This window comes from Arachis hypogaea, chromosome 16 (genome assembly GCF_003086295.3).
Source record: "Arachis hypogaea cultivar Tifrunner chromosome 16, arahy.Tifrunner.gnm2.J5K5, whole genome shotgun sequence".
Lineage (NCBI taxonomy): Eukaryota > Viridiplantae > Streptophyta > Magnoliopsida > Fabales > Fabaceae > Arachis > Arachis hypogaea.
Genome location: NC_092051.1, coordinates 34,388,927 through 34,401,896, shown reverse-complemented (window position 1 = coordinate 34,401,896; position 12,970 = coordinate 34,388,927). Strand labels below are relative to the sequence as shown.

Sequence of the window (12,970 nt, the reverse complement as noted above, 5' to 3'; positions counted from 1 at the left end):
TCGTTCTGATTCACATTGTCATTCTAATTCATTCTCAACCTGCTCCAACTGACCTTGATGCCCGTGAACCAGTCCCACGAGCTCTGTAGGATCTCTTTCTCCCAATCTCCCCGAGTGATGGACTTCTGAGCTTATTCTTCGTCCTCCTTGATTTGTAAGGTGTGTATCTCTAGCAATACCATTCCCCTTGTCAGGCCGGGGAGGCATGACAATTACATGATCGTCGTTGTGTTGCTCTTCTTCATAGTCCTTTGAATCAGAAGTCGTGTGTCCGTCTTTTGGAATGTCGTCTACCATCGTACAGTGTTGCTTACCAAGTCCCTAACAACAGCGTCAATATTATGGGAATTGCCTGAAACTGTGATTTAGGCTTGAACGTGAGGTCTAAGCTCCTTTTGGGGTTGTGTCCGATGTTTTCTGGTGCTAAAGTATCGTCGTCTGACATCTTAGTGAAGGTGGGGGTAATATCTGCAAGGGACTCTAATGCTTAAGTTAGTAAGGATTTTAGGCAGGTTTTTTTATGTAGATCAGAGTTTGAAGAATACTTAAGGGTATCAGGGTATTTATCATTGTAGGTGGTGGGCTAATAATAGGGGTGGCAAACGGGTTAGCTAACCCTGTCCCGCCCTGCCAAAAGCTCACCATTTGGTGGGCTAGCCCGCTCCGCCCCGCCTAATAAGGTGGTTCTAATTTTTACCCGCCTTGCCTAATGGCGGATGGCGAGATAAACCCGCCAATTTTCTTTTGTTTTTTTAAAAATTATTAAACCACTAAATATCTTAAAATATATATAATTTCACAAACATTTCAATAAACTTATAATTTCTAAAGACATAAAAAAATATAATTTCTAAATTCACAATAACTAAAGTCATTATAATTCTAAATATTTAATAAACACAATCATTAACCAAACTTTTATGTGCAATTAGAGTCTAATTAATCATTGTCCAAATATCTAATTAATCAAACATAGTTCAAATTATAACTTAAAATAAAATAGACAAAAATTCTAAATACAAGAACAAAAGTAATGTTCTAAATTCATATTAATTGAAAAAATAAAATGGCGGCCAGTGGGTAAGCCTTCCCCGCCCTGCCAAAATCCATGGGTTAAGCGGTGCAAGTTAAGCGGACTCTTTTATTATTGTGGTCTCAAATTTCTAGCTTAACCCGCTTTTTTGGACGAGTTATACTGGCCAGCCTGGTGAGTTTCGACCCGTTTGCCACCCAATAACCACTTTATAAAGTGATTCCATCTTTGATGGTAGATAGTTGTTCCTTTTTATTAGAAAGATTGTTGAGATCTCCTTTCTAGATGAGTAGAAGATACTCTAGGAGTTAATTACTACTTTAGGAGTTAGTTACTTAAATAAGTGGGGTTAGACCCATGTGGCTGTGTCCGACCTCAAGTAATGTAGATCTGAAAATAGAGTATTAGTTGGGTTTTATTCATTTTAGGATTAGTTAAGTTGTGGATTAGGATATGAACAATTATAAATTTCAAAATATTGCTTTTCCTTGTAAGATCATGCTTAGAATTATTAACTATAATTATAATGTAATTTTAGAGTTTTACCCAAACATAATTAATTTTAGGTTTTCCCTTTTTAATTTTCATTTTTTCTTAAAGAAAATCTTTTCATAATTCCCAAAAATATGTTCTATAATTGTTGCTTGGCGATACATATATTCATCTCCATCTTCGTGCGAAGCGAGCCAAATTCGATTGGTTTTCCATTTGAGGAAAATGTTGAAAACCCAATAGTCAATCATAAAGATTGGCATGGAACATAGGGTTCCCATTGGATCAAACTAACATAAGTCATCGTTTCATTGACAGTTAAACGTTATAGTTATATGTCTCAATCAACTTGACTAAAATGATTTTTGAACACATGGGATGGGGCGTTCATCTAACTAGAAAACTTGTGTGGGTTAACCAACAATGCAGTTTCTACACGGACGTCATGAGAAAGCGCTTTCCTTGCGTATGATGGAGAATTAAGAAAGCAGGAATATTAGAGTAAAATCGTGCTCTATAAGGATCCCGGGGTGAAGAAATAATCCAATAGGTTTCAATCGTAGTGTCCATACTGAGTTCTAATTGACAAAAAACTAAACAATGCGTCTTGTATCAGGTTGACAAATGCATGAGAAATCAAGGTCATTTCCTTTTTCTATTTCAAAATCCTTTGAAAGTTGAAAGAACAAAAACAAGACAAAAAAAAATAATGCAACATATAGTGTGCACTCACTGCAAGGCTACAATCCCTCGTTAATTATAAAATGGGATGAAGACTAGAGAGAGTCCTAAAAATAGTACTAAACTATAATTACTTAGAGTTGTGGCCATGTCTTCAGTCTCAATAATATCAAATTGGATTCCACTGAAGGGATCGGCAACTTCTCTTCTAAACACTACGGTAAGTTGTCTACTCTGATTTTTGCTTTGATTTCCTTGCGGCTGATGTTTGAGACGAACTTGTACACCTCCCAATGAATTTCAGAATCTCATCGATTATAATGACGGGAAATGCGACAGCCAAAACCAAAAGCCATTCATTCAAGCTCAGGGGCACAATACCAAATACTTTGGCCAAGAATGGCACGTACAAGATCAAAAAGTGCAAACCGAATGATACAGACATTGCCAAGAGTAGCCACGGGTTGACCCACGGGGGCATTGACAAAAGGCTTCCATCCTCAGAAAGAGCATTGAGGGAGTTGAACATTTCAATTGCTACCAACACCGAGAGTGATAGTGTCATAGCCTTCACCTTGCCAGTACGGAAATAATCACAGGGCCCATCAAAGGTAACAACTTGGTTACCAGCCGTGAAGGGGGAAGCAGTGAAGTTGGTCCAAGTGGGGCATTGACCCCAATTGGCAAGTTGGGAGTAAGTGACTAGAGTATGTCCATCCCCTGAAAGATCGATGCCCATGAAAGACCCACAAGTAAACCATATGATGAAGACACCAACTGTAGCTATTCCAACGTACATCCCAATTACCTTTGAAGCATAACAGCGGGAAGATTAGAATAAGTAATCAATATATTTTATCAGCATTTGAAACATAATGCCCAGATTAGAGGGGGACATAAAAGGAAAAGATACCAGATAGCGGAATAAGATCCACATGTTAATCAGTGAGTCATCACTGCGACGAGGAGGCTTCTTCATTATATCGTTATCAGGAGGATTAAATCCCAAAGCTGTTGCAGGGGGTCCATCGGTCACAAGATTGACCCATAGAAGCTGGACAGGTATCAGTCCTTCAGGAATACCTAATGCAGCCGTTAGAAATATAGACGCAACCTCTCCCATATTGGAAGAGATCATGTACCTGTATAAATCAGACACAAGGAAAGGATATTAGTTAGACTTTATCATTAGAGGGCCTTTCAAGTATATATAATTATATATATACAAAACAAAGGTAGAAAACTAGATATAGTCATATACGGCAAGTTTGTGTGTGTGTGTGTGTGTGTTCCCAAAAGCTGAACAGAATAACTTCTCAAAAAATCTATTTTCAACATTTTAACTATATTATCCTACTCCCCCAAAAAATATAAAACAAATAATTATGAGTTCAAGTTAAAAATTTTCAAAAATCACTTTTTTGAGAACTGTAGCAAATGTGCTTAATTGATTTTTCAGTATATGAAAAGCCATGCAACACTGTTTTAAGATTCAGACTAAGCCAAAATGGAAAATTACAATTATCACTCACTTAAAAATAAAGTGGCATCTAGAACTTGAAGTTCTAGTCTTATATTCAAGCATTCTTTCAAATTGCCATCCCTTTAAAAGAAATGTGAAGGCGTAAGAAAGGAAAAGGCATTTCACCTGTACTAGTTCATTTGTCTTTAGAACTACAACTGTACAACACAAATAAAATTGAAAAAGGAAGTAATATCGCAAATTAACCTTCATTTTCTATACTGTTTAAGTCATTAAATTAGACCATATGTCGCAATTGCCAACCATGGCACGGATCATTGATAGTTAAAAGCAACAAATGTCAATTATGAAGCAATCACTGCCTCTCATTAGTCATGAGCACCTAAGGAACAAACTCTGTTGTATATATAAAATTTTGGGCCTTCACCTCGATAAAAATTTGCATACCAAAAATTTGAAACAAAATAAAAGAAACAAAAAGAGAAATTTACTTACCTGATAAAAGCCTTCATGTTATTGTAGATTGATCTACCCTCTCCAACAGCAGCAACAATGGTACTAAAGTTGTCATCTGCCAACACCATATCTGAAGCTTCCTTTGCCACCTAGATTGGAATACCATGAAACAAGTGTGGTGAGTTTGCTAGATGCAAAATAAAATAATCAAATTAAATTTTATTTATTTTATTTTATTTTTATCGAATTTCAATAACTAGTCACAAAGGTCTCATCTAAAGCCCTATTTGGTGTACCATATAGTATAGGATAATCTCTAATGGTATAAGACTTAATAGTATAGCATACTGCTGGAAATTAGTAATATTTTTCGAATGTAAGTATAATACATGGCGCATTCTGTATGACTACTGTATAATTTTATCCTAACTAATAATTGCTGTATAATAATTTAATAACTTTTAATAACCATGAGATAACAATTGATGGACCACAAGTTTATGCTATCAAACTTCATACAACGAAATTGAACAAGGCCCTAACAGACTAGGTTTGCGTTCGGACAACTTTACAAACCCATACATCTCAGGATTGCTAATCACTAATATTTACTATTTACCCCTTATCGAATGAGAAACATGGAGTGATCATAGTGAAAACATAATACCTCAGTTCCTGTAATACCCATAGCAACGCCAATGTCAGCAAGCTTCAATGCAGGTGCATCATTAACACCATCTCCAGTCATGGCCACCACCTCACCGTCCTCTTTGAGCAGCCTCACAATTTCTTGCTTGTGCCTGGGTTCAGCCCTTGAAAACAAAAGCCCACCAGCCTGTCTCAGATGAGCTTTCTTATCGCGCAGTTCCATAAAATCTTTCCCAGTTAAACTTTTTGAAGTAAGTTCTTCATTGGATTTAAATACACCTATTTCACGGCATATAGCTTCTGCAGTGTTCTTGTTGTCTCCAGTAATAACCATAACACGAATTCCAGCTGCTCTGCAGTCTTCGATGGCTTGGTGCACCTCTTCCCTAGGTGGATCCTATGTGTAAATGCAGCATTTAATTTGACAAAGTTCACCAACCCAACCAGATATGATGAAAGTGAGAAAGAACAAAAAAATCTTAAAACTTACCCTCAACCCAACCAAGCCAACAAAAATAAGTTCACTTTCAATTGATGGATAGTTGGAAGGATTAAGCAAGAGCTGGTGAGCTGGATGATCGTCATTACCACTGTAGGTTACAAAATCACGTAGCTCATCTTTGTATGCAAATCCCAAACAACGTAAAGCACTAGTTGACATTTCATGTAGAGCTTGCAATACAAGCTTCCTAGCATTAGCATCCAGTTTCACAACAGAACCGTCACGCAACTGAATTTTAGTGCTTCTTTCCAACACATTTTCCACTGCACCCTATAAAAATTTGGTCTAAACATCAGTTTAAAATTCTCCCAACAGAAAAGAAAAGGAAATCAGAAAAAGAAACAACAAAAGCATGCTTGTGCTCATGTGTGCTACAGGAAATACGACTACAGCAGAAAAATGTGACAGTAGAGAAGGAGCCTAGACAAACATCCCATGCAACTTAATTTGGAAAATATCAATTCAAAAACAGGCCGCTGAAAAGAACTCATATTATTACATTCATTAAAATTCATGTTTCGTAGACTAGCCTCTGGAAACATGCTCAAATGCTTTTTAGGAACCCAGGATGCCATTCTCGCATGTTCCATGGATTGCTGCACTTATTGCAACTGCGGAAACTGTCACCTTCGACTGCCATTTAAATTATTTATACATGATGACACTGAGTAACTTTGCTTTACTTTCAGTATAAATAAAATTATTTCACACAGAAGTGCCTCACTCAGAAAAATATTTGCCCCAAGAAAAGAAGTCATCAATTTATTTTAAAGTAAACGAACAAAAGAAAAATAGCATATCATCTCTGTATGCAAAATTAAGCAGAATTATAACCAATCATGTGATACATAACAAATTGATAGTAGTAAAGAAAAAAAAAAAGAAAAGGGGGGGGGGGGTGAATAATCTGAATACTCATTTTTAAGTAGAGAAGGCCACAATAACATATAATACCTTAACCAGAAGCGACTTTTTCCGTTCATTAGAGTCTACAATGACACCCATTGATTTTCTATCACGGTCAAACTCAAGGGTAGCAATCCGCCGTTCACGTTGAGACCACCATTCACAACAACCTAGATTAAAATTTGAAAGTCAAGCAAGTAAATTAGGTTAAGTTTGTCTCCATGCTCACCAAATTACAATTACAATCTATATGTATATTCCCGTTCAAATACTTTACCCACACAGCACAGAGTAGTTACCAGATATAATCATCTTGCATTACAACTTATGTAAAATACAACAATCTAAGTTATCATTACAGACAACAAAATTAGGAAACTCCTTTTGAAAGTGGTTCAGTGTATTAAAATGAGGCATTAAACAACTGCACTGTTGCATTGAAGCAAACAATTTATGCCAGAGAGATTTAACTTACGTAGTAAGCTACTCGTACTTGCCGAGTTTACATCCTTTGATCCTTTAGGAAGGCCCATCTTCTCTACCAGAACCTGGAATTCCAAGGGACAGCACAAAATTCGTCAAAACAGTTCTACTAGCTATAAGAATAACTTCATAAGGATCGGATAGAACTAAATGAACCAATCTGCGGGCCAATGATAGAATAGCTAAGTTGCTCAGTCTAAGATACCACTTTCAAAATGACCGTTAATCCAAATGAAAATCACAAGTAGCAGGCGACATGGGAAAATAGCTAAAGAACAAGTGGAGGGCGCACCTTCAAGGCCGCTTCTGTAGGCATTCCGTGAGCGACAAATTTATGATCCGACTGTGTGACACCAGCATCATTGCAGATGGCGGCTATTTTCGCTATCGTCTGAAGATTAGCATCCATATCACCAGCTGGCCAGTTCTCTATTTTACCACCTGCTGGATTGTAGGTAGTTCCATCCACTTTGAATGCTCGCAACGTGTCTACATTATGGCCAATAGCTACCAGTTTAGTCACTGACATCTGGTTAGTGGTCAATGTACCAGTCTTATCCGAACAAATCACAGTTGTACAACCCAGAGTTTCCACACTAGGTAGCTTCCGAACCAAGGCATTCTTCTGCGCCATCTTGCGAGTGCCCAAAGCCAGACAAGTTGTGATGACCGCAGGCAAACCCTCCGGAATAGCAGCAACAGCCAATGCCACAGCAATCTCAAAGTAATACGTACACTTCTCAAATGAGAACTTAAAATTCTTGGGCCACCCATCCACATATTCCCAGGAAAGGAAGTACTTAACATTGATGAGCCAAACAAGAATACAAATTAACCCAATTATCATAGTCAGCGTCTCTCCAAATTCATTGAGCTTCTTCTTCAAGGGAGTATCCTCCTCACTCTGCGAGGCCACGTGTATCTGCTGATGAACCTTCCCAATCTCAGTCTCCATTCCAATCTGAGTAACCAAGCAGATGCAATTCCCATTAACAACAGTCGTCCCGGCAAAAACCATGCACCTCTTGCCTTGGATATCGGCATCCTCAGCCACAGGCTTGTTGCTCTTGTTCACTGCTTCACTCTCACCGGTCAAAGATCCCTGCTCCAGCCTCAAAGTGGAACTGATCAATTCAACAACCCTCATATCCGCGGGAACCTTATCCCCAACTTTAAGCTCCACAATATCACCGGGAACAAGATCCCTCGCCGGCAAGCTAGCGATTTTCTTGTTGTCACGGATGACAGAGGCGTGCTCCGATTGGATCTCCTTCAAGGCTTCTAGAGCCTTCTCCGCATTGCTCTCTTGCCAAACCCCAACCACGGCGTTCACAATCAGAATCAGGAAGATCACCAGGGGCTCCACGAAGGCCGTGATATCCTTCTCGCCGCTATGCTCGCCGTCGTACCAGGCGAGCACGAAGGAAATGATGGCGGCGCCGAGGAGGATCCGAACCAAGGTGTCGTTGAACTGCTCCAAGATCAAACTCCAGATGGATTGACCCTCGTGCTTCTCGAGCTCGTTGGAACCATAGATCCGTCTCCGATTCTCAACTTCTTCACTGCTTAATCCAGTTTTCACGCTCACCTTGAAGTGTTCCTCACACTCTCGAACGTCCTTAGCCCACGCCTTGAACGTGTCGCGATCCGAAGAATCATCAGAACTCTTCTTCTCTTGCCTCCCATAATCTTGGCCTCCCTTCCCCATTCAGATCCGAGAAATCAAAACCTGGAGAAATCAATCTAACAATTGTTTCTCCCAATTATCAGTACGAAGCTATCGAATCAGCCGTTAGATTGTGTACTAATCCGAAACCCTAATTTGAAAAAAATATAGAAAAAAAAAAAACTATGCACAATTATCGAACAACGAGAGAGTTTGTACTTTGTAGGAAAAATTCGACAAATCGCGACAACGTGTAAGTGAAGCAAGTAAGCGGTTGTGAGGTGTGAGTTATGATTTTCTGAACTGAAGGTTGGGTTGGAAGAGAAAGAAGGGAAGGGAGTATTGGGTTCTTTCTTCCTTCTCGTGAAAACTGAAAAGGGTAGAGAGAAAAAGGGAAAGCGTGAAAGAGAAAGATTCAACAATTGAAAGGCTCACGCATTGGTAGAACGTGCTCGTTTGTTTTTTATTTTTTATTTTTTCTCTTTCCAGTAACTAACCTAAGTTACGTACAGATACAAGTGTATTTGTTGCGGCCGTGGCTCATGATATAAATCCTAAGCATCTAATCAAGAATTAATTGAAGTATGATTAGAAATTTCTTCGTACGTTCCTGCAATACTAATATTTTTTTTATTAAACAAGCGGAATTTTTTTATATAAACATTTTAAATATTTTATTTATTGATATAGGTAATTTGCACACAATTTTTTTAACAAATATTATAGGTGTATACATGATATATGAAAGTTGTTAAGTTGATATATTCTGCGTATAGTCATAATTAATTCGTTTACACTATAATTAAGATATAAATATTTATAAGTATAAAAATATTTTTTTTATAAATATAAAAATATATTTTTTATAAATAATAAAATAATAATAATAATTTAATTTTAATAAATTTAAAAATTAAAAATTTATATATTTTATTATTATTTAAATTTATTTTAATTAATTTATATCTCATTTATATTTTAAATTTTAAATTAATAACTTTTTGATATTATTTATACTAAACTTTTTAAAATAATTTCAAATAATAGTGGAAGGTTTCAACTTTTTAAATTAGTAGACGTACAATTTAAGTAAAAGAAGAACATATGAATTCAAGTAACAGTAGTAATTTTAAATCATCCATTTAGATACATGATTGTTCTATAAACCAACACATTTAGATTAATACTTAGAAAAAATACAATAAAAAATTTTTAAAATTTTGTTATATTAAAAATTTTAAATTTAAATTATATATCATACAAATTTTGTTTATCAAAATTTTTAAATTTTTTTATGCTTTTTATTTTATTGAGTGCTAATTTAAATGTGTTGGTTTTTAAAAAATTATTATTTTTAAATTATGTGTTGCTGTTTTTTAAAAATTATTGTACGTCAACTAATTAGTGAGTTAAAACCGCCTATTTTTCATATTATTTAAAATCATTCATCTTTAAAAATTCAGTACAAACAAATATGAGAAAGTTATTAATTTAAATCGTTCAAAATCAAATTATTAATACATTTTATTATTTTAAAAAATTATATTTTTATATTTATATAAATATTTATATTTCGTTTATCGTGTAAATAAATTAATTATAATTATATTTCTATGCTAACTTTGATTATCATATATGCACTTGTGATATTTGTTTAAAAATTTATATCTTATATATTCATAATTAATTGTTTATATTATAAATAAAATAAATAATAAGACACAAAAACGTAAATTTTATTCAAATTATCTATATCGATATATAAAATATTTAAAATATTTATTTTAGAAAATCTATTAAACAAGTAGCTAATAACTAAATAATATTAAAAAGTAAGTTGTATTCACTATTATTACTTGATAAATAAAGTCTAAAATTTTCTATTGGTTGTGTGGTCTCAATCGTGCCTTCCTATTGGTTGGATACACTGTTTAAGTGTGTAGTGTGTACGTGTATTGCGTACTCCCTCTTCTTGGTTCCATATGGTGTTTTATTTTATTTATTTTTTTTGAAAAAGTTTGAAACCAGCTGTTATATTCTCAGTATTCTTAGCGAGCAGTTTAAAACTTTTAATTTTAGTTTAATATTATATTTTTAATCAATATTTTAAATATTAATAATTAATTATTAACTATAAATAATAAATTATATATGGCATTACTTTTATTTTTTTGGGCGTTTACTTTTTTTGGCCAAATTTATTTGTTATAAATAAAGTTGCAGAGTCACCAAAAAAAAAAAATGAAGTTGCAGGCCTCAAGGTTTCTACTGACTATTGAGAATGCTTTTAGCTGAAATTCTAGAACCTTCATTACGGTTTTTACTTATACTATGTCCTTTGGAATTGATTTTCTTTATTTTTTTAAATTAATTTTATAAGATATTGTATTTTACATGAATTAATAAAATTAAAAAACATTGAAAATTTTTTTATATAACATATTTTATAAGATTAAATTTTCAATAAAAATAAAGAATCTATTCATTCTTTATATCCAATAATTTATTCTTTTTTATGCTATCATTCAAGAAAATTATGTACGTAAAAGTTTTGAACATTAATTTTTAACAATATATAATCAATCGTTTATTTTTATTATTTTTAATAAAAAAGTATGTGATTAGTCTTATTTTTCTTATATTAACGATATGTTTGAATACCAAATTATTAGACATGTAGTTTCATTTGCTTTAATTATTAGCAAACAATAAATTATGATCATGATCAAATCAAAGTTTGATATAAAAACGACCAAATAAACACGATCTGAATCTTATTGGAAAACAGCTTAGAAACCGTTAATATAATACAATGTGCAATTATACAGAATATCAATAAAAAAATTGCCTGGCCTTAATTCTTAAATCTTAATCTTAGTGCGGGGCTTTGAGGAGTATTATTTTATTATTTATTGAAGAGAAGAAAACTCTAGCCTCTAGGAGAGGAGGAAGGGGTAGTTTTGATGTGAGGTTTCGCGGAATGTTCTTAATCACGCAAATCCATGGGTGGCCCGCAAAGTCAAAGTTGTAGCACAGTACTCCGGGTTTCATACATCTGGGTAGATTTGAGAAATCAGTAAACTAACACTAAATGCTTGCTCTCATTCTCATTTGCCCTAAAATCAATGGTTTTCATTTATTTGTGCTTTACGAGATTAAATGTGAACGAGACGACTATAAATAAACGAATAAATAGAGAGAAAATTCATAAATATTAAAATATATTTTAAATATTATTTTCAATGGATAAAATGTAAAAATTTAATAATTACGAATTTTATATATATTTTTATCCATTAAAAATATTTTTAAGATACACTTTAATATTTACCAATTTTTATGTTATTCATTCTAAATTTTTTTATGTTTATTTTTATTTATTTATTTTAAGAAAAAATATGCTAAAAAAATATGTAAATGAATAGTTATCAAATAATGTTGAGTAAAAGTTTTAGAATAATATTATACGTATAAATTTTTTTGACAATTAAATTGATCTAATATCTACAAAAAAATTATTTTTATTACTGTTGTTTATTCATTCATTCAAATTTTATTATTTAATTTAGTTAGACTTATTTATAAAAAAAATTTGTATTGCATAATATTATTATATTTTTATATTCTATAAAAAGATTTTTTTTTTAATCCTTTAGTTTTATGCAGTGTTCGGTTCAAGAGAATATGGGGGAAAGAAAATATAGGAAAAGAAATTGGGTGAAAATTTAACTTTTCTTTTATTTGGATCACCAAAGAAAGTGAAGAGAAAATGAAAATAGTAGTGTCCTACAGCATAATATTTTCTCTTCTCCTATGAGATGAAAACGGATAAAAAAGAACAAATAAAGACACAATTACGTATTTACCCTAGTAAACAGAGAATTAAAATTTCACAATTTACTTTCTTCCAAATTTGAAAACATATCTCTTGTCTTCTCTCCATTTTGTGACCAGCGCTACCAAAGTCTCATCGTCGTCATCCAGAACGCCACCGCGGCATCATCATCGTTATTACAAGTCCATCGCAACTACATCTCTTCCTACTCAAGACGAAGGTGAGTTTTCCGTTGTTTTCTTGTTTCTCCCAAATTTCCTTCAAATCCATGCTTTGCTTCTTCAGCTGAAGTTGTAGAGGTTTTCTATCCATTTTCTGGGTTCTGTAATAATGGATTCTTCTTTAATTTGAGTTAGCTTAGATGGATCGTATTAAAAAGCGGTCACGTTTTTGTTTTTTTGAAACGCAACTTTTCTGTTTTCTTTGAGTTGGTTCATTGTTTTTTATTTGTGTGAGAGAAGTCCATGTTAGGTTTAATTCATTCTAAAACTGATTTTGGGTGCAAAAATAAATTTCCCTAATGATGTGAAATATGGCAAATTGATTACAGTTGTATACAATGCTATAGTGGCTATTTCATGATTGAACTAATTCATTATTGAATTAATTGATGATACATACCAATGATTACTTGAGATGATGTTGGACTATTTGCTATATATGATGTAATAAGTTGATGATAACATATGTGAACTATTTGAGTGATTTGTGGTTGGATTGCTATATTGAGTAATGCAGAAATTTTTTATTTCATATGAGTATGTCTAAATGTGAAAGTAACCAAA

The 12,970-nt window shown here is 33.6% G+C and overlaps 1 protein-coding gene across 1 annotated transcript; it reads right to left on the bottom strand.

Annotated features, from left to right (window-relative positions):
- Window positions 1–2,156: 2,156 nt before the first annotated feature.
- Window positions 2,157–8,940, bottom strand: LOC112758983 (calcium-transporting ATPase 4, endoplasmic reticulum-type). Its single transcript, XM_025807782.3, has 8 exons — window positions 6,977–8,940; window positions 6,677–6,749; window positions 6,250–6,371; window positions 5,284–5,565; window positions 4,813–5,190; window positions 4,185–4,294; window positions 3,120–3,348; window positions 2,157–3,014 (listed from the first exon to the last, which is right to left on the bottom strand). Exons 1-8 carry the CDS (start codon window positions 8,390–8,392, stop codon window positions 2,436–2,438), a joined length of 3,189 nt encoding a protein of 1,062 aa, XP_025663567.1. The 5' UTR covers window positions 8,393–8,940; the 3' UTR covers window positions 2,157–2,435.
- Window positions 8,941–12,970: the final 4,030 nt, after the last annotated feature.